At 40.4% G+C, this 21,155-nt stretch overlaps 1 protein-coding gene across 7 annotated transcripts in view; it reads left to right on the forward strand.

Moving 5' to 3' along the window:
- The window catches only part of GLCE (glucuronic acid epimerase), a 106,909-nt gene that overhangs the window by 80,896 nt on the left and 4,858 nt on the right, over nucleotides 1-21,155 (forward strand). For 6 of the 7 annotated variants that reach the window (XM_037910055.1, XM_037910056.2, XM_043524437.1 and 3 more), the window contains 2 exons: nucleotides 12,010-12,605; nucleotides 17,236-17,481. In XM_037910055.1, the coding sequence (XP_037765983.1) occupies nucleotides 12,023-12,605; nucleotides 17,236-17,481 (829 nt within the window). In that variant the 5' untranslated portion in view covers nucleotides 12,010-12,022. Of the gene's footprint in view, nucleotides 1-1,538; nucleotides 1,679-12,009; nucleotides 12,606-17,235; nucleotides 17,482-21,155 lie in introns of those variants that run through there. The other variant, XM_037910052.2, reaches the window with a different exon arrangement.

A 21,155-nucleotide genomic window follows, 5' to 3' on the forward strand; every position in this document is an offset into this window, starting at 1 on the left:
CACATGAAGGAATTACTGGAAATCAGGTCTCCTACTCAACTTGCTATGATGAGTTGTTTCTTCTTCCACAAACTCTGAGCCTGCTGGCTGTGACTGAACAAGCACAAATGAGCCTGTATTTGGATGCTTGTGGCATACAGCTCTTGGAAAATAGGCAATTTATAGCTGGGATCCTGTGTGCTTTGCTTTTCTGTGGCTGGGGAGTTGGGTGCTCCAGAGTTTTAATTTAAAAAAAAAAAAATCTAGCCTATATCACTGTGAGGCAAACCTTTAAAAACAAAAAGAAAAGGAGTACTTGTGGCACCTTAGAGACTAACCAATTTATTTGAGCATAAGCTTTTGTGAGCTACAGCTCACTTCATCGGATGCTTTCTGTGTATATAATAAGATCTTCTACACGTTCCACAGTTTGCATCCGATGAAGTGAGCTGTAGCTCACGAAAGCTTATGCTCAAATAAATTGGTTAGTCTCTAAGGTGCCACAAGTACTCCTTTTCTTTTTAGGATTAACATTGTTCATTGCTAAGTGTTTTAGGAGAAACATTCAGTTAATGTGCTTTACCCCACAATCACACGCTGCCTCCCACTGTTTCCCAGGCATCCAAAGCCACAACTGTCTTCTCCCCAGCTCCCCAAACCTCCAGTTTACCCCTGCTTTCTATAGTGCCATTGTGCATTTTCAGCAGACAGGTCTGCATCCCATAAAAATGTAAGGCTAGTACACAATTAATTAAATACTGTGTTCAGTAGCACAGGGAACTATGTACTGACTGTATTCATTTTCATATTAGGTTTTTTTAATGGAGGTATTTTATCTAAAAGCTGCCCTGGAATCTCCAGTATGCCACACTGGAATGCTGTGAAATCCAGACACATACTCCCCACCCCCGCTGCCTGATTTAGACCATGTTTGCCAAGGAGTGACCTACAGAAGGTCAATGACCAGTTAAGTAGCTATGTAAACATTATGGTGATGGCTTCCTCAGGGTAACTATACACAAACAGTAGCTCAGTGTAGGAGTGGCACATTTTTGGATGAAGAGAGAATCCCCCAGTACAAAGTCTTGCAAAGCAGCTCTCTAGAATGTGAAAAGGATATTTGCTAAATAAAAAATAGATATAGCTCCTTTGGCTGATTCATTTTCTTGTAGAGTTTAATAAGCTTGGTCTCTCCAATTTCCCTTTTCTTGTACAGTATACCTTTCTTTCTTAACTGCAGACTGAAAAGGAGTACTAGTGGCACCTTAGAGACTAACCATTTTATTTGAGCATAAGCTTTTGTGAGCTACAGCTCGCTTCATCGGATGCATTCCAATGAAGTGAGCTGTAGCTCACGAAAGCTTATGCTCATATAAATTGGTTAGTCTCTAAGGTGCCACTAGTCCTCCTTTTCTTTTTGCGAATACAGACTAACACGGCTGCTACGCTGAAACCTATGTTTCTTGTGAACTGTATGTAGCATAGTTAAGGTTAACAGCTTCATTGTAACTTTTTTTTTAGTGCCGAGGACCTGGATTCATCATCTTACTTCCCCCCCCAAACGTCTGAAAAGGGACCAAGCAGCCTTTTTGTTCTATCCAGCACTAAAAAGCAACTCAACCTCTAGCTGTTGATATCATGCGTTTAAAACACCTTCTGGAGGAAAAGTCATGGCAATAAATAGTCTAAGTCTAACATGGTAACAAAGCCCTTTCTTGGGACATTTTTCTTGCCATTTAACATTACTTTACAAGAGAGCTTGTTATGGTTGCATTATGATTTGTTTTTAGTGAACAGGCAATAACCTTGAACCTTTAGCCCTGAACCTTTTATCATAAATAGACTAATGTCTTACCTGAAAAGTTCTTTTTTTCTTCACCATTCTGCACTTTGGGTTAGTCTGTTGTGATTTACTGACCCTCAGGCACATCCTGCTGACACTGCTCATGCAAGTAGCCTGATTTGGAATCAGCTGAGCTATTTGCTTGTGTAAGGTGAGCACGGTTAGGCACTTCTATGGAATTCCTTGGTACTAACATCTCTCCTCTATCTGAAGGCTCCAGTTTAAGGCCCTGTCTACACTAGGGGGCACTTCACTGTTATAGTATACCTCAAAGAGCTCCTTGGGCTAGCCTACACTATAAAAGTTTTGCCAGTATAGCTCTGCTGGCAAACCCCCCCTTGTGGAGACACCGCTTATTCTGCCAAAAAGAGGTCTTTGGCCTGTATACTTAAGCTGCCTATACTAGCAAACGAACTCTTGCCAGCATAAGCTGTGTCTCCCTTGGATTTTTTTCAGGCGTAGCTGTGTTGCTTAAGGGTGAGACTTTATTTTTTCACATGCCTGATGGATATGCCAATACAATTTTGTAGTATAGACCTGGTCCTAGTGTGGACGCCAATTTACAGCAGCAAAATAATGCTTTTACTGGTAGAGCTTATTTTTTTCCTCTCTCTCTTCTCCCCGTCACTTAACTGAAAAAAGCTCTACCCATAAAAAGCACAGTTTTTCAGGTATAACTGTGTCTATATTAGGGACTTTGCCAGCACATCATGTGGGTTAGGGCTCACTCCTGTTCACATCCTGACAGACGTAGGTGTGCTATCAGAAGTCTGTCATGTAGACAAGGCCTAATTCCTCCATATCAAGCTTTTCCCCAGTTACATCCTGTCAGGCCTTGGAACAAAGACACCCTTTGACATAGACTCATGCTGTCAGGAGCCTGTCTTTAGTCTGGGAGACAGAATGATGAGTAGACAGTCTAATAGGAGGAGAGGGGTTTACATGATGTGTTTAAAAATCCTTGCCAGGACGTCGGAAAAAATCCTTGCCAATAATTGGCTTGAGCCTGCCTACCTGAAAATGGAACCGAAGGTTAGTTTGCAGTTTTCAACTAAACACATCATTCTGATGAAGTTTACACCTTAATTAGTTATCTTGACACCTACCCCTCACCCCCATTCTAATGCTTCATTAGTGTTGAAATTGCCTTTGTAAACTGGAGTTTAAAAGATTTTGTTTTAATTCAGGGCAACAATAGTTCCCTAAAAAGTCCATCCACACTTTCAATTTTGAAATGCTAACAAATTGGGTCAGCCTGTTGCAAAACTGGGTCAGTGTACTGCTCATTCTTTCATGGGATTGTGAGTTGTGTGCCAAATCAGAACTCAGCTTGCCAAAGCTGTGACAATACCTACCCTCAGGTCATTCCAGACTTCTGAAATGTACAAGCTGCAGTAACCACTTGAAGTCTGATTGTTTTTCCTCATTACTTCTATCTTAGTGATCCATCATAAATCCCCAATATTGATTCACTTGGGTCACTCTCTTCTGAGTGCCAGTGTTTCCTCCCAGAATCCTTTCTTTAATTTTCACCAGTAGTCTGTTTGTGAAAGATCTGTTTCCTGCTCCCAGAGCACAGGATTTCTGTGCCCTTGAAGCCCTGAGAAATACGCACAGATCCACAGTTGTTTTCCACCTGTCTTCAAGACCTTTGCTTGGATACAGTATATGTCCATCCAAGTTGAGGACTCCTTTCTGAGCCTGTCTGCTGCTCCTGCTTAATCATATGGAGGTCTTACCATTTAGCTATACAAGCTACCCCTCCCTTTCTTTGCAGCTGTACACATTCCCTCACTCCCAGACTCTACTGACCTTCAGAGCAAGAGACTGGGGTGAAATCCTGGCCCTGTTGAAATTGATGGGCATTTTGATGCTGACTTCAGGAGAGCCAGGATTTCACTCCAGCATTCAAATATGGGTCACCTGAGAAGCCATGCTGCACAAACAAACCACAGTGGCAGCTTATCCTCTGTGGCCCTCAGATGGGAAGGTTTGTGATAGCCGTACACAGACATCCATTTTCCTTTAGCCGTTGTCACTGTAAACTAGAACTGTTGGTTTTTGTTTTTCCCTAATGTCATTCCCCAGGGAGAGCAGCTAAGGCAGGTCTTTAAATTGTTCAGAAAAAATTTGCCAAGTACCAAAACGCCCTGGGAGGTTAACTTTTTATTCTGTGCTTGTGGCTACATACAAAGGGACTTCCTCACAGATGTCCACTTATTGCTGGACACATTTCCATATTCCCATGGCTGGTCAGCAAAACATCCTGTGCTTTTTAGCTTGCTAGGATCAATACATTTGGAATACAGATCTTCCTGGTTTGGCTGAGTCACAGCTGCACACGCCTTCACAAGTGGAGCTGTGTAAGGCAGGTACCTGCCCTTCCCTACACACATTCTGCAGTAAAATGTTCTCTTCTGGGTTCGCAAGGCACCTAGGACAGGACCCCAAAAGACCATTGTCCATAGCTTGTGGAGTTGGTTTTGAGCTTTCCGTTTCTTTGTGTGAATCCTTTCTTCAGAAAAACATCTGTTCCTGCTTACTCTGCTCTCAGTTTGCTTTCCCTTCCTTTGAGTAACGTTTAGTTATTGCTACTTCGATCCCATCCACCTGTACTAGTGTCGGCCAGTTCAGAAAAGATCTTCTTGCCTACTTTCTTCTGCTACTGTTCCCTCGTTAAAATGCTAACCTGTCCGTTTGATTTATCTCTAGTCAGTAAATTGCTCTGGGAAGGTTGATCTAGAAATATGTTTAGTCCTGCAGTTTCTCAGCTGATTTGAAGAGCAGATAGCTAGACTTACTGGAAGATCACATAGAATCATAGAATATTAGGGTTGGAAGAGACCTCAAGAGGTCATCTAGTCCAATCCCTTGCTCAAAGCAGGAAACCAACTAAATCATCCCAGCCAGAGCTTTGTCAAAAAACCTCTAAAGATGGAGATTCCACCACCTCCCTAGGGAACCCATTCCAGTGCTTCACCACCCTCCTAGTGAAATAGGAAATTTCCTAATATTCAGCGTAGACCTCCCCCACTGCAACTTGAGACCATTGCTCCTCGTTCTGTCATCTGCTACCACTGAGAACAGCCGAGCTCCATCCTCTTTGGAACCCCCCTTCAGGTAGTTGAAGGCTGCTATCAAATGATCACTTCCCTTGATCTGCTAGCAATGCTCCTACTAATGCAGCCCAATATGCCGTTGGCCTTCTTGGCAACAAGGGCACACTGCTGACTCATATATCCAGCTTCTCATCCACTGTAATCCCCAGGTCCTTTTCTGCAGAACTGCTACGTAGCCAATCAGTCCCCAGCCTGTAGCGGTGCACTTGTTTAGCTGCTTCTGATTGTTGCCTGTTGCTGTTCTGGGGTGTGCACCAGTTTGGCCCGGGGTAACCTAGTCAAGAAAAAATTTAGCCAGTAAACAGGTCTGTTAGTTCCTGTATGTTAATCTGTAGGTAATGAGGTGAGTCTTGAACAAAGGAGCATCTGCAAAACAAGCTGTTATAAATATGTATTGGATTCCTGCTGGAGCCCTTCTCATCCACCAAGCTTGCTTTGGATTCGGTTACTGCTGTAGATAGTCAGAGGAGTTGATGGTTAGAGGCTGTGAAACAGTTTACATCCTCCTTTGCTATGATCTCTTTATAAATAGGTCTTTTGTGTTCAGTGGGCAGGGAGATCTGACAGCAGCCTGGACCCATGAGCTGCTTACCTTTAGGGGATTCTAGTGCAAGGTGTCCTTGCATATTAGTTGTTTGCGGTGTTGTAGCCATGCTCATCCCAGGATATTCGAGACAAGTTGGGTGAAGTAATGTCTCTTATTGGACCAACTTCTGTTGGTTAAAGACAAGTTTACACAGAGCTCTTTAAGAATAAAAGATATTACCTCCCCCACCTTGTCTCTCTAGTTCCAGGGACCAATACGGTTACAATAACATTGCATTAAATTCTGGCATTCTCAGCCCAAGGTACAAAGTGACTCCTCATTTATAATTCTTAGCACTGAATACCAAGACTTCTTTGCTTGCAGACTTAATTAATATAACGGTAGTAGCAGGAATAGTTGAAGTTTTAGTTTTTCTTTAGCCTAGTTTTTTATTCTTTGTACTCAAAACAAAGAATGTTGACACTTCATTTGTGCGTCAAAATAAGTTGTTCTAAGTTATATCCATTAACATGTGTTTAAAATTGACTGGTTATTTTCTCTGTAAAATATTGTGTATTTCCTTGCCTATTAATTATGATTCTGTGAAGTAATTTTTGCTTCAACAAGAATATACTGAACTTTCAGAGGTAACTTGGATTCACTATATTTTTAGAAAAGTATTCTTTAAAGGTAACTTTGATCTCCAACTTGAGGTCCTTAGGTGTTATCACAACAGGAACAGAATCCCCATTGTACTGGTTAATACAAAGAGACATGAGAGGGGGAATTGGTCACAATAACATCAAACAGATGTGTGCATGGATTAGTTGTAGGTCTCAATAGTCACAGGTAGTAACGGCTTTTAAAAGCTGAGCAGTTGAGTGTCAGACTGTTTAGAAATACTTGCGTTTTGCTAATATCTATAACACTAATGGAAACTTCAGTGAAAGAGATGCTGAATCTTTATGAAAGATAATCTAATCTATACCTTCAGTTATGGTGTGAGAACTCAGCACACCTCCAGAGATTCTCCTAGAATACTCCAGCAAAATCCGGGAAGACCAGACATAATATCCCTGATATACAGAGAGAGCAGACCCTTCCATATATACTACCTTACATTTTATTTCCGGATTTTAAAAAAAAATATTCCTTTTATAAAAAGAAAAGGAGTACTTGTGGCACCTTAGAGACTAACCAGTTTATTTGAGCATGAGCTTTCGTGAGCTACAGCTCACTTCATCGGATGCATAGCATATCGTGGAAACTGCAGAAGACATTAAACCTGGATTAGTGCTGGAAATGACCCACCTTGATTATCATGCGCATTATAAAGAGAGGTTTCAAAGAGGGATGGGCTATTACCAGCAAGAGAGTGAGTTTGTATGTGTGTGGGGGGGGGGGGGGGGGGGAGGGGGGAAGGGTGAGAAAACCTGGATTTGTGCTGGAAATGGCTCTACTTGATGATCACTTTAGATAAGCTGTTACCAGCAGGAGAGTGGGGTGGGAGGAAGTTTTGTTTCATGGTCTGTGTGTATATAATGTCTTCTGCAGTTTCCACGATATGCTATGCATCCGATGAAGTGAGCTGTAGCTCACGAAAGCTCATGCTCAAATAAACTGGTTAGTCTCTAAGGTGCCACAAGTACTCCTTTTCTTTTTACGAATACAGACTAACACGGCTGTTACTCTGATTCCTTTTATATATCATAATGAAGAACAAAAGGCACAGTGTCAATTTAAAACAATCCTTTGTAGGCCTGCTTTATGTTATTGAGACTTGTACAGTTATTGGTCCATCCATTTACCTCTAATGTGTACACTTGTTTTAAAGATTAAGGAATGTCTCAAAGTGTAGATGTAGATGTGTATGCAAGTTCAGAGAATTTGTGTTCTTTTTCTTGGTAACTATGGGCATTTGTCTGACAACTACATTTCTCCACCTTTTGCTTGTTCAGTACCCAAAATCCTCTCTCTGGTTTCACAGTTGGTTGCTGTGAAGTTGTCATAAACCTGAATTGTGACTTTAGGGGAGGAGCTGATGAGTAGTTCAAAAACAATTATCTTTACATGTTAAATATTTTTCATAATAGAGAAAAAGGGTAACATACAGAAAATATACTGACTGTAAGAAAAATGTGTAGACATATCCATAGAAATTTTCTGGTAGCTCTTTTAAAAACCTTGCCACTTTAAACTTCACTCAGTGAGCAGACCTTAAACTGCTGCACAGGCTGCTGGATAGATTGCACCAAGTGAGAGCTAGCAATGTGTGTCAGGATTGCGCATTCAGAAATGCGAAAAGCAAGGGAGGAAAGGGACTTGTTGGTTGCAGATATTTGATCTGTTTCTTAACATGAGTGCTGGATACTTCTTGTTTTGTGGTGTCTTCAGCTAATGTTCATAAAGATTGCATGTGTTTTTTAAATACCATTTTGGGGTCCTAGTTAACTTGGTGTTTAGGGGGCCAATTACAAATATTTTTGTAGTATTAAACTTAGGCTAGAGCAAAACAGAAAATGCTTAATTCCAACATTAATGTTCCAACATTTTCCCATCTTTCTTGAGTGCGTCAGGAGTGCTTTTCTCCTTAGAATGGGGTGCAAAGCTCACTGAAGGTAATGGAAAGACTTCCATTTATTTCAATGGGCTTTGGATCAGGCCCTCTTCACTGCACAATAAAATCTCATATGATGGTTCTTCCAAAATGTTTCACTTTTTATTTTCTGAATCGTTCTAGTTAAAATACATTGCTTATCGTGAAAGTAAAATATACAGGCACCAGGCAACCTTTGCCACAAAGCTTCATGTGCTCTCTAACCCCAGACTGCAGCAGTGCCTAATCCTCCATTTACAGGCTTCTGAATGGAGGTGAACGGTTGCCGCTGTGATCAAATATGCTCACAATCCTGGACTGCGAACACCATTCTCTTCCACTTGTGAGCCAAATGCAACTTGGGTCTCATCTCCAAGTGGTACCTAGAAGATGGTTAGCCATGCCATTGCTGCCAGTCTGAACTGTCATTTTAGAAGAATGGTATGCATCAATCTGTTTGACCCAAGTCAAGGAAACACACCAGGGAGGCCGCATTTCATAGGCAGCAACTCAGAGTATTGGTGATATAGAATGACAGGTCTTGCTCATGACACTAACTCTGGCATACACAGAGAATTCTAATCAGAAGGCAGGCCAAAGACTCTTTCTTTCTTAATGATAGATATTTTGAAGTTTGGTGGTTGGCTTTTGTCTGCTCCCACCCCAGAGTTTACTTGCAGTTTGCTGTTGGCCATCTTCCAGAAATGTTGGATTTAATTTAATACTTCACGCTTCTGTTTTTCATCTGAGAATCTCGGTGCTGTCAAAACACTAAATCCTCTCCATTAAGCAGAGTGGGGATCGGAAGATCTCAGAGCTTGCCCAGGATCACTCCTCAAGTTGGTGGAAAAAGATGAGCAGAAATTACTGTGCTTAGTTCAAGTCCTCTGCTGTAACCAGCAGACATGCTGCCTTCCAATGCACTGGACATGCACAGATTAAAACAAATATATTATGTAACTGGGGAATAGCTGGGCCCTATTCACTGCCATAAAATGACATCTAATAGTCTGTTTAAAATATGCAGTAATAAGCACGTAAAAATGTATTGAGCTGTTTCTCTCTTCCCCCTCTTCTCCCCCCCTCCCCATAATACAGATGGCTTAACTAAATGTAAAGTGTGCTTTATGGGTAGGGGTGAAGTGTAGGAAGTACTGTTCTCCATTTAAAAGTGAATTATCTCTCTGTATAAAAGAAGCAAAGCGTACTTGTTGAGGTCATCCTGAAAGCATCATCACTAAAAATTATCTGCTGATGCAGAAAATTAGATTTATTCTTATATTAGCATTTCCATAAAAATACAATTATATACAAATTTATATTCTCTAAAAGCTGGTAGTAAACTAGGCTTTCAGGAAAATAGGACACTTATCTTTTAAAGTCCAGTTTCAAATGGCCAGATGGTGCTTACAATATGGAAGCATAAAATTAGTGAGGTGATTCATTGTCTCTTTTTTTAAAGGCAACCTGAGGTAGGAACCTTTCTTGTTGTTCAGTATCATTCCTGTATATTTGTCTGTCAGCAGAAACTACAGCCGTTGCCGAAACATTTCATTTAGTCATCTGAGGTCGATTCAGAGAGTTGTGTGGATAGTCCCTAGTGGGGGGTGTGTGTGACCATTATTTTAAATGTGAAATTTAACCACCAGCTCTGCCTATTCAGTTGTGCTTCAAAGAATATTAAGAGCTAACATACTTGTTTCACTGGGTATTCCTTTAGGTTCCTCCTGTAGTTGCCCAAAGGCAGTGCATAGTGCTACAACTTCGTACTGTTAACGGCATTTGTTAAAATGTTGTGGACCAAAGGTTTTCTGAATTCAGAAATAAACAAGCCATTTTTCATAGTCCTTAATTGCAATTAAACCATTAATTTGTTTGTGCCACTAGATACAAGAAATCTTATCCTGTTGTCATCCTGACACCTTCTTAATGCTGATCTCTGGCTGGGAGTGGATGCTTCTTTAGAACACCAGTCAGCTAAGGGGGAAAAGTCTGTTATGGATGTTTGCATACAGTGAGATGCTTGCAGTAGTAACTGTTCCTGGCCTGACTTCCTGATCTTAATCTGTCATTCCTGATCTTACTCTGTCACTCACGAAAGCTTATGCTCAAATAAATTTGTTAGTCTCTAAGGTGCCACAAGTCCTCCTTTTCTTTTTGTAATTTTAAAAAGAGTATTTGAAGAGTTGAAACTTAAAGAATTGATCTAGGTTTGAATGTCAAGATCCACACCGAACAAATTTGTATATTTCCAGTTCTTTTAAATCAGCTCACATTTTTATCGGTGTCTAAAAACTTAAAGTACTTTTTTTTAATCATTAGCCACTAACTTCTCGAAAGCGTCTGTTTGAAGAAAGCAATGACTGAGATTTAATCTTTGAAATGAGGCAGTTTAAAATGATCAGCAATGACTTTAGATAAATATTTCATTCACTCTTCTCCAAATACACATAAGCCAACAGATGTGCCAGCCTGTCACAGAACTCCAAACCACAAAGAGTTTTTTAACAACACCAGTTTTAAAAAAAATCTTTTGGTGGCATCTCAGTTCAACAAAGCAAAACAAATCCAAGTTCAGAGCTTAGTCTTTTCATTTGTCAGAAATTTATGGTTTTTTAGATAGTTTTGTGTATTGTTAGTTTAACCAATCACTGTCTGTATTACCTGTCTGAGTTTTCCTCCCCTACTCCCCCTTCTTTCTGGAGTTGGAGTAGTAGAAATGATTCATCATGTCACACTTGGTAGTGGCTCTACTTTGTTTGACTTCTCTGTGTGCGCTGCGGAGTGGATTACTGTGATTAGTGCTTTTGCAGCTCTAGTCGCCTGCTGCTGAGCATTTCATTGCTAGATTTATGACTCTTTACTTGAAAATATACTGTGGCTCTAAAGCTTACTGCCAGTTCTGGTGTGTCCTGCTCATGCTGCACAACAAAATTGTGTTGATAAATGCCTTTCTGTTGCTATAGTCCAAAGATGGTGATGTGAGCTACTGATTCGTAAATTCACTTTGTTGGGATGGAGGCGACCTAGAGGGATCCTGAGGAATACCCCACTGTACGGTGTTCCTAATTCAGTCATGCCTCTGCACAGCCTCGCTCCATGAAAGGCCTCAGTCACGCTTACCTCTGTCTGAGAGCCTCACACCTATTCCTCCAGATACTATTGTTAAAGAAAAGGAGGACTTGTGGCACCTTAGAGACTAACAAATTTATTTGAGCATAAGCTTTCGTGAGCTACAGCTCACTTCATTGGATGCATTCAGTGGAAAATACAGTGGGGAGATTTATATACACAGAGAATATGAAACAATGAATGTTACCATACTCACTGTAAGGACAGTGATCAGGTAAGGTGAGCTATGACCAGCAGGAGAGCGGGGGGGGACGGACCTTTTGTAGTGATAATCAAGGTGGGCCATTTCCACACAAAGTAGAACTATCCTCCCCCTCCCCCCACCCCCGCTGTTCCTCAGAGGTTCTTGTCAACTGCTGGAAATGGCCCACCTCGTTACAGTGTGTATGGTAACACCCATTGTTTCACGTTCTCTGTGTATATAAATCTGTTCTCTGTGTATATAAATCTCCCCACTGTATTTTCCACTGAATGCATCCGATGAAGTGAGTTGTAGCTCACGAAAGCTTATGCTCAAATAAATTGGTTAGTCTCTAAGGTGCCACAAGTCCTCCGTTTCTTTTTGCGAATACAGACTAACACGGCTGCTACTCTGAAACCTATTGTTAAAGAGTCCATGCGTCGGACAGAGAGCTTGCTAGCGAATCACAGGGGTGAGGTTGAATCCAAACTGACACCCGCGCCCCCACGTGGCAGTGGACTGCCCTGTCACCAGCTCTGTCGCTGTTGACTAAAGTAAAAGCAAAAGCCGTCCGTTCCCCTGTTTTAATCTACTCCACATTTATACTTGAGAACATCTCCTTTTATTTTGTAGGTATGGTGTGAATATGCGTTGCTTGGCAGCTCGGGTCAACTATAAGACTTTGATCATCATCTGCGCTCTCTTCACTCTGGTCACAGTCCTGCTGTGGAATAGATGCTCCAGTGATAAAACTACTCAGTTTCCCCGAAACCTGAACAATGGCTTCCGAGTAGATGGATTGGAAAAACGAACAGCTTCATCTGAAAGTAACAACTATGTAAATAACCTAGCCAAGCAGCAGAGCGAGGAGGCATCACCCCAAGAGCAGCAGAAAGCACCCCCTGTTGTTGGAGGGTTCAATAGCAATGGAAACAAAATTTTGGGACTTAAATATGAAGAAATTGACTGTCTGATCAATGATGAGCATACAATTAAAGGGAGGAGAGAGGGCAATGAGGTCTTTCTGCCCTTCAGTTGGGTGGAGAAATACTTTGAGGTTTATGGGAAAATTGCTCAGTATGATGGCTATGACAGATTTGAGTTCTCTCATAGCTACTCCAAAGTATATGCACAGAGAGCACCTTACCACCCTGATGGAGTATTCATGTCCTTTGAGGGCTACAATGTAGAAGTTCGAGATAGAGTGAAGTGCATAAGTGGTGTTGAAGGTAGGTGGTGTATGTATTTTACAACTGAATGAAATGCATCTGAAAATTGGCTCTCATAATTTGATATTCAAGATGTTTGTTTTCATTTTCTCAACCTCCCTAAGAAAGAATGGGGATGTGAGTCATGAGTGACATCGAGTTTTTTCTAGTCTGTCCCTTACTGTTCCTCCAGAGTCATCCTGACAGCTCTAATTTTGGTTTACAGCGGACACCTGCAGTACTAGAACGTGCTCTAATGCTTTACTAGCACCCGTGGAGAGAGATGACAAACCATACGGCAGAGCTCTGCCATACAATAGCCTATGGCTAAACTGTCTTTTGCATTTTGTCTTTCTGTTGTATTTAACAAGATTATGAATTGTATTTGTTTAGGTTTATAAATGTCTGATTTAGCACAACAATGTAAGCTTCTGCTTTGGAACATTTTTAGAGCAAAACAATAAATGTGTACAAGCAGAAAACAGTACAAGGTTAGATTCTTCCAGATCTAGGTTAGCCTAGCACAGGCTTTATGCAACAAGGTAACAGAATCACTGCGATTTCTGAAGACCAGATAAGAGTATTTCTTCAAATTGGAGAGTTCATGCTTTTCTGTGTAATTACAGGAGAGATTTCGAAGAATGGTGTGAGCTGAATGGGAAGGCATTTAAGCCATTAAAGCTTTATCTCATAAGACTCTGAATAAAATTACAGGACAGTAGAACTTTTCTAATTTGCTGAGCCACTCAATCGATAATTCGTACACAAACAGCTCTCATTCCACTTCATAGGAAAGATTTAATAGCAGAAAACTCTAGCAAGATCTCATAACTAAGAATTAATTACTTTTACAAAACGTACTACGGAAAACTTACTGGCATACTGTCATATACTGTAAATAACTAAAACTAAACTGCACTTGTGAAATAAATGAACAAAGTGCATTAATGTGGTGGTGTATTCCTGAGTTTATCCTAACAATTAACTTACTAGTTTGAAAAATTCATTAATTTGTGATGTTTCATTGTATGCTAGTATCAGTTCTTACTTCCAGAGTAGGGTCACTTCTAAACCCCTGAACATCAGTAGATTAGTTTGTTTTAAAAGATGCACAGGAGTGAATGAACCATGTCTGAATTAATCATGATACGATGTGCTATGATCTTTTCAGGTTATATTATCACATTCCCACTAATTTAGATATCAACCAAGCAAATACTATTCTATCTTTTCAGTCAATGTATTAAATTATTTTAGTCTCTGGAATATATTTTGAAAAAATATAAGATGCCCTATCAAACACATTTCTAAAAACTACTATTTTTAATGGACATGGTGTTAAAATATCTCTCCAAAACTATTGAATTCAATTCTTTAAATTCATGTTCTTTTCCTGTGTTCTGTAACTGCCATTTTGGGTTCATTGTAGCTGCTTTTAAAAATTCACCTTATCTTAATGTTGGGCATTCGCTAGATGACATCTTAGCCCTAATATCTCAAAATGTAGAGGTATCCTCCTCCTGTTTTTAAACGGCCACCTTCCTTTGGAATGAGATGGAAAGAGAGGAAGGACATCTGGAGCTGTTCTTGTGCTCTACAAGAAAGGTGTTTACTAATTCTACACATTCCGCTTCAATTGGGTTGCAAGGTGGCCTAGCTCTGAATGTAGACTCGACTCCCACCCCCCACCCCACCCCCGGGCTTGTCTATATTTCAAACACTAGCACGGCACAGCTGCAGTGCTTCAGTGTAGACACCATCTATGCTGACAGGAGAGGTTCTCCCATTGGCGTAGGTAATCCACCTCCTCAAGAGGTGGTGGCTAGATCAATGGAAGAATTCTTGTCCACCACACACTGTCTACATTGGGGTTAGGTTGGCATAGCTCCATGTGTCGGGGTGTGGATTTTGCACACTCCTGAGAGACGTAGCTATGCCGATGTAAGTTCTGAGCATAGACCAACCCTAAGATGCCTGACTATAATTCGTCTCTGTTTGGAGGGAAAAGGGAGAGTACATGCCTAAGTTCCCTCTAAGCTGCGCGGCTGTGCAGCAGCCTATTAAGCGCCACACAAGCGCTCAGGGCTGCGGTGGGGAGAGATGCCTCTCCCCTGGCCCCAAAGCAGCCCCAGACCTGCCGTGGCCCGAGGAGGCGTCACGCATCACCTCCATATTGGTGCACATAACAAAATTCATTCCGCACATACCTGGGAAAAATTAGAGGGAACACAGGTGCATGCTGAGTCTTGTGACTCTCCCAAAATTACAAATAAATTAAAGACCCAATAAGCAGCACATATGCGCAAAGAGGGGAATTTTTAATGAAACAGACAATAGATTAGAAAGTCCTATGTAGAATATCATTTAGAAAGTCTGGTTATCTACATCAGACTTTCTAATTGATGGTCTATTTCATTAAAAATTCCCCTCTTTGCGCATACGTGGTGCTCAATGTGCTGTCAGTCTTGGTTGTTAAATGTAGAATATATCTGGAAGATCACTGCAGTTAGTCACTTTGCAGTACTGCTGACTTTTAGGCTGAAAAGCGAAGTGAAGCTGCAATACAAAACCAAGCAAGACAAGTTCTGGAGCATCTCAACTGCAAAATATGTAGGCTCCATGCAGATCTGGAATATGTCTAGCTGCTGTATATTTCAGCCACAAATTTCTGTGAATGAATTTAATCAAAGTGTCAAGTGTCATTTACCTACAAACTTGGCTTTCTGCATTATGCCATTTAGAGCTGTCGTCGTGCAATGTGGTGCCAAGAGCCCTAATGTGGTTGGGGAAATAGACTTGCTAGCATCTGGCAGACAGGTTTCAGGGGAGAAATAACAACTGTGTGTGGGGGAGAGGATGGATATTAAAGTAAAACCGTTTGAAAAGGTTTTAGGTTTCAAATGCAAACTAATAGAACGATGCAAGATGATAGAGTAGTTCTTATCACCTAGATGGAATGAAGAAGAGCTCATGTTATATTTTTACCTTGTCTCTTTTTTACAAGGTAATATGTTGCCTTGTGTCCTGTGACCTGGACAATTCAATCATGTCATCTTCTTAAATTAACAGCTACAAGTAAAGCTTTTACAGCAGATTTCATCTTCTGATCCCAATACAGGCACCCTTAACTGAGAACACTTATTAATACTAAGTGAGCTAGCTTCCAGCAGTTGAGATAATACAGAGTACTTAAATATTTCCCTTGATGCTTTTACTCTTCAGGCAGAAGTAGTCCATCAAGTTACTTTCAGGAACACTTACTATTAGTAACATGAAGCACTGATAATCTATGAAAGTGTATCTTCTTTAATTTAGTTTAATCTTTTCATTACACCAGGTTCCAGGGCTAGCTAGCTTCCAAGTTGGACATTTGCAAGGGACAAAAATGGTGCAAATGCCACTGTATTTTTCACTTTTAACTTTCTTCACTTTGTGCCATTCAAAGGTTTGAAGGGCTGGAATCCTGTTTCCTACCGGGGGTTCAAGACACTTTCCATTTTAAGGTTCAGCTTTGAGACTAAGTTGGAAGACCAGTAAATCATGTTTGTTAAACTCCAGCAAGTTTTGGAAAAAGTATTTTATCCATGCTTCATGCTGTGTGTGCATTTCCTTTCATGTTACCATTTATCCAGATATTGGCATATAAATTAGAGCCTCTTTCCATATACTAAGGCTCCTCTTGCCTTCCCCATTCAGTCAGTGATGTGACATGTTTATCAGTTATGGCTATGATAATGAGGGTGTCCCTCACTGAATGGACATTAGTGAGTGCTTTGGGCAGAAGGAAACTGATTACAAGGTGGGGGGAGCTCTTTTTAAGCACATCATGGCGGTTGGTCATGACAGAGAATGTTAGAAAATGTGTATTGATGAATGAGGTTTCAAGAGCATTACATTACACAGTGAGCTTCAGTTATACAAATTACCAGGTTGTAGCAGGTCTCTGGGGGCCCAACTGTTAGCAGATGTTGGAGCTCTGCACAGATGTGCCAGTTAATTCTTATTGACTGATTTTGGTAGATGTAGACAAAGGTTTAGGTTGCCATGTTTTTTATTTATATGTTGAGCTAAACCTGAAGAAAAGTTTAGATCAGAGAGTACGTGTAAATTCTGCAAAGAGCAGGGTGGGGGAAATCTCTGATTACACAGACATTATTTCAGGATGTATTTGTAATAGCTTTATAGTTTGGGAGCTGTAACAGTTTAGATTTGCAAGTATTGAGTAAAATTGCAGGTTCAACATGAAAAAATGCTAGTAAAATTCTACTAATGTTGTTTTACATTTAATTTGCAAAGATTTATGTGGTATTAGAGGGATTTCATGGTCTCCAGAGTGGAAGGAAAAATCCATAAAAATGTTTGTGTATTAAAGTCTGGTATTCCAATAAGCAAGTAAATGCCCGGGTATGGTAGAACATGGTGAGAACTTCACTTTGCCTTCTGCCTCTGGTCGGTTTTGATATCAGTTTTTAGTATTTGCAGACCTTGGTAAAAAGGAGAGTAATTTGTCTGTGCCTGAGAACTAATGGTGATAGCTACTTCTGGTAAATGGCATTCATTTATGTAAAACTGTGGGGGGAGAAAAGGGGAGACAGAATTCTAAACTCTGTTTTAAATGTTCTAACAATTATGTGTTTTTCCTATATTACAGGTGTGCCATTATCCACACAGTGGGGACCTCAAGGCTATTTCTACCCAATCCAGATTGCACAATATGGGCTAAGTCATTATAGTAAAAATCTGACTGAGAGACCACCTCACATAGAGGTGTATGAAACAGCAGAAGACAAAGACAAAAGCAGCAGACCCATTGATTGGACTGTACCAAAAGGCTGTTCTGTTTCAACAGTACCTGATAAATTCAGGTTCACTAATGTTAAACAGTTTGTCGCTCCAGGTGTGTTGTTGTAACTACATCGCAGATAAGCCATTTGTGTCAATTTTGTGCAGATGTTACCACGGGAGTCCTTTATTAAATACATATGTATATAACCTTGTTGACTTTTCATCTTTGAAATCTCACCTGAAAACCTGTCTTCTCCTTTGTCTGTCTGTCTCTTATTTTCCTTCTATCTTATCTCTCAACTTTGTAACTAACTCTAAAGTGAACAGAAGCTGTATTATAGAAGAGATTTTACCACACAGATAAAGAACAGAAAAGCTCCAGATGAAATTCTGCAGCCTTTAGTTGCCATGCCTATTACAGAACTAGGAGGAAGCAAATAACCTGGGAACCAGTCTGTAGAATAAGAAATGGGAGTAAAATAAATTCCACAATCTTAGTGCTAACGAATTACAGATAGGGTGAACCTGCAATATCCTCTTTACAGGCTTAACTGCATGGACTCCATCAGTGTTTCCATTATCAATCCCTGTGTTCTAAGATTTTTCATTAGAATGTGAATGTTGCGCTGAAACTCAGCATACAAGTTTTACGATATTTAGTTTGTCAATTCAGGCCTTCCTAAGCCTAAGGAAAGAGGACAAGCTGGACTACATGTGGCTTCAGGCTTTTTTAAATGTTCTATTTCTCTGTAACAGTACTGCAGATTCATGCAGCAAGGGTTAATCCATAAGGTGGGTTTAGCATGTCTTGTACATGTATTAAAATAACCAACATGTTCAAAACCCTCCTGAACTGAAAGATGTACTACTGTTTAATGGAGGAAATCAAGAATGTCTAATTCTGTAACCTGCCATCTGTTTCATTATGCATGAGCTTTCGTGCACAGGATGGCTCTGGAATCGGGCCCAAGGTGTTCAGGTATTCTTAAGGGATCTAGCACAATTGCTTTATGCACCATTGCTGGTAGAATCTGACCCTAAAACTCCAAAGTAGCTGATGATTGGAGGGTCATCTCAGCATAGGAGGATCCTCCAGTGGTGTAGTGGCTTCCTGCTGCCAGTGTAAGGGAGTATGGCTGGGGAAGAGCTATAACGAGGGCTTCCCTGTGCCCTGCTGAGTCCCAGCTACCATGTGAGTCCCTTGGGGGTGGCTGAGGTAATGTCAAATAGCCTTCAGGCTGCTCTAAGTGACACCCAGCTACAACTAGCCTAGGTGGGGAGCGAAAGGTTACTTTCCCAGCTGCACTGTTTGCTTGGCAGTTGTAGCCAATGTTCGAGCCTTTGTTCTTACCCAGCCCCTCTGAGTTTTCCCAGTCAGTATGTATATACCTGTTAAGACACTATGTGCCTACGGCTCCTTTCTCCACTCAGGGTTCTAAAATATACTTTTACTTCCTCTGAGTTGTCATCTACTGTTTCATACGTAACAAAACAAACCATCAATACAACAGAGTGCATTATTTTATGCAACATTTTCCCCTTGTACTAAGACAGCCTCATTAGTAAGGACTGAATGTATTTTTCTCCCTAATCAATACCCATTAGAATTAATGAGTCCATTACTTAAAAAGACAATGAAGTAATTTTAGTCAGCACCTTAGGCCTGGGTCTCTAAGGAAAAAGTTGTTAGAACACTCTTGTGTCTTTGTAGTAGATAAATATAAGGAAGAGGAAAGGTTATAAGATCTCTTATGTATTCTCCCCTCATCCTTTATTGATGGCAGAGTAATCTTCAGACCTTGAAGGCCACAGTACGAATCCACTCATCTTAGATGGCCTTAAGTAATGGATTTATAGGTGCTTAATGCAGTACAAGTAATGGGCAACCTTTAGGGGTTTTTTGGTTTTTTATTTGGTTCTTAACTTTTTGCCCCTCTTCCCATAGTGTTTTGTATGGTAGAAAGCAAAAGGAATAAGTAGAAATGATAGATGGGGACAGTCAACTTTTTAACATTTTTTTTATAAAGAATTAATTTTACATAATTTTGTTGGTGGTGTGTGTTAGTCATTCACAGAAAGAAGAACACTAGTGTAACAAAGCACTGCTATTTCTCTACTCCAAAGACAGACGCTGAACTTCAGAGCTTAAACGAAATAAAGCTTTATTTTAAAAAACAACATAAAATTCAATCATAAAGGCGATACGATAGAACTGACATTGTACAGTGCAGCATGTGAAACTACAGTCTTGATGCAAAGCATAATGGATTAGTTTGGTAGATGGGGAAAGCCTTGTATTCTTGAGGGAATGTGGGTCATAACTCTGTTGTTGTTCCTAGAAATATTTATGGGGTATTTCACACATCAAGGAGCACAAGCAAGGAAACAATCACCTTTCACACATGAGAATTTTATTCCATTAAAAACATTAATTTAAAATGACTGTCTTTAAATGTTTATCATACCTCTGAGCTTTCAAAACTACAAGATCTGTACAGTCTTACAAACTAATTAGCTGATTGATCATCTACTACAGTTTGGGGGGGGATTTGGTTTTATACTTAAAAGCTAATGTGTGAGGAAACAGGGTTTCTTTATGGTGTGTTGCTTTGAAACCTTATTTAATTGTTGACATACGTTTTTAAAAAAAAAAAAAATAAAACCAGACAGCTGAGTTTTGCCCTTGTAGGGGTTAATAAATTAAAATGTAAACTTGCTTTGTGTTCATTTTTCCACTAAATTGATCAGTTCCCTGCTCTTGCAACTGTCAAGCAGGCAAAACCTCAGCTAATAGATTTTAATTTTGGTCCCAATGGATCTCTAACTACCTGTTTCTTTCTCAGTTCTCCAAGCTGTTTTGCTTAATGTGGCTCTAGTCTGAAGTGTGACTAAAAATGGCAAAGCTGGGGCTCCATGTTTTTTCCCCCTCAATTTCCGTTTCAAATATTTTCAGTTTGCAGCTAGAAAGAGTTCTTTTCTAATAAGCTCAGTAGAATCTGTGTAAATCAAATTGGGTTCTTTCCTTCTGGTGCATCACCAGTAACAGATGTACTGCAGGTCCAATTAGGTCCTCAATTATGCTTGTGCAACACCCATTGCCTTCAGTAGATTTGCACAGTTAGCTGGTGGGCCCTGTGGTGGAACTTGGTAAACGTCTAAGCTGATGACAGTAGAATCTGCCGTGGGGAGATTTACCTTTTATTTCAGCTATACAAGCAGGGGTACTGGAACAGTTTGGATAGTGGGGGTGCTGAGAGCCATTGAATCAAACTGTAAACTCTGTATAGGATGGAAACCACTTCAAGCCAGGGGGTGTGACAGTACCCCTAGTTTCAGCAACTATGTATACAGTTTTCTGACTGGGGAACTGAAGAGAAGTGGGCAGTTAATAATCTGTTGGCACAAATCATGTCAACTGCTTTATGTGACAAGTTCCAGAATATGTAATGCCAGATTAGTGTCAGACACCCAATCTGCACACACAAAATCGGATTTTTATTGAAAGATGACTTACAATGTAAAGTGACTCTTTCTTCTGCTTTTCTTTCTTTGAATCATAACCGGCTGGAACAAATTGCCCACACTGTGTTACTAGAATGCCAGACCTGATTAGGGTAAGATTTATTGTAGCTAGAGGGGTTTATATTTTTTGAATTGTGTGGCTTGGTTAGTTCATATTGCGGTCTACTATGGATAGCTTAATACTACCAAACATATTTCAGGTTCTCAGTAATGCAGTCCATCTACCTCTTTTCATCTCACCCTCTCTCTGGCTCCTCTTATGCC

Source organism: Chelonia mydas, chromosome 10, assembly GCF_015237465.2.
Source record: "Chelonia mydas isolate rCheMyd1 chromosome 10, rCheMyd1.pri.v2, whole genome shotgun sequence".
Classification (NCBI taxonomy): Eukaryota; Metazoa; Chordata; order Testudines; family Cheloniidae; genus Chelonia; species Chelonia mydas.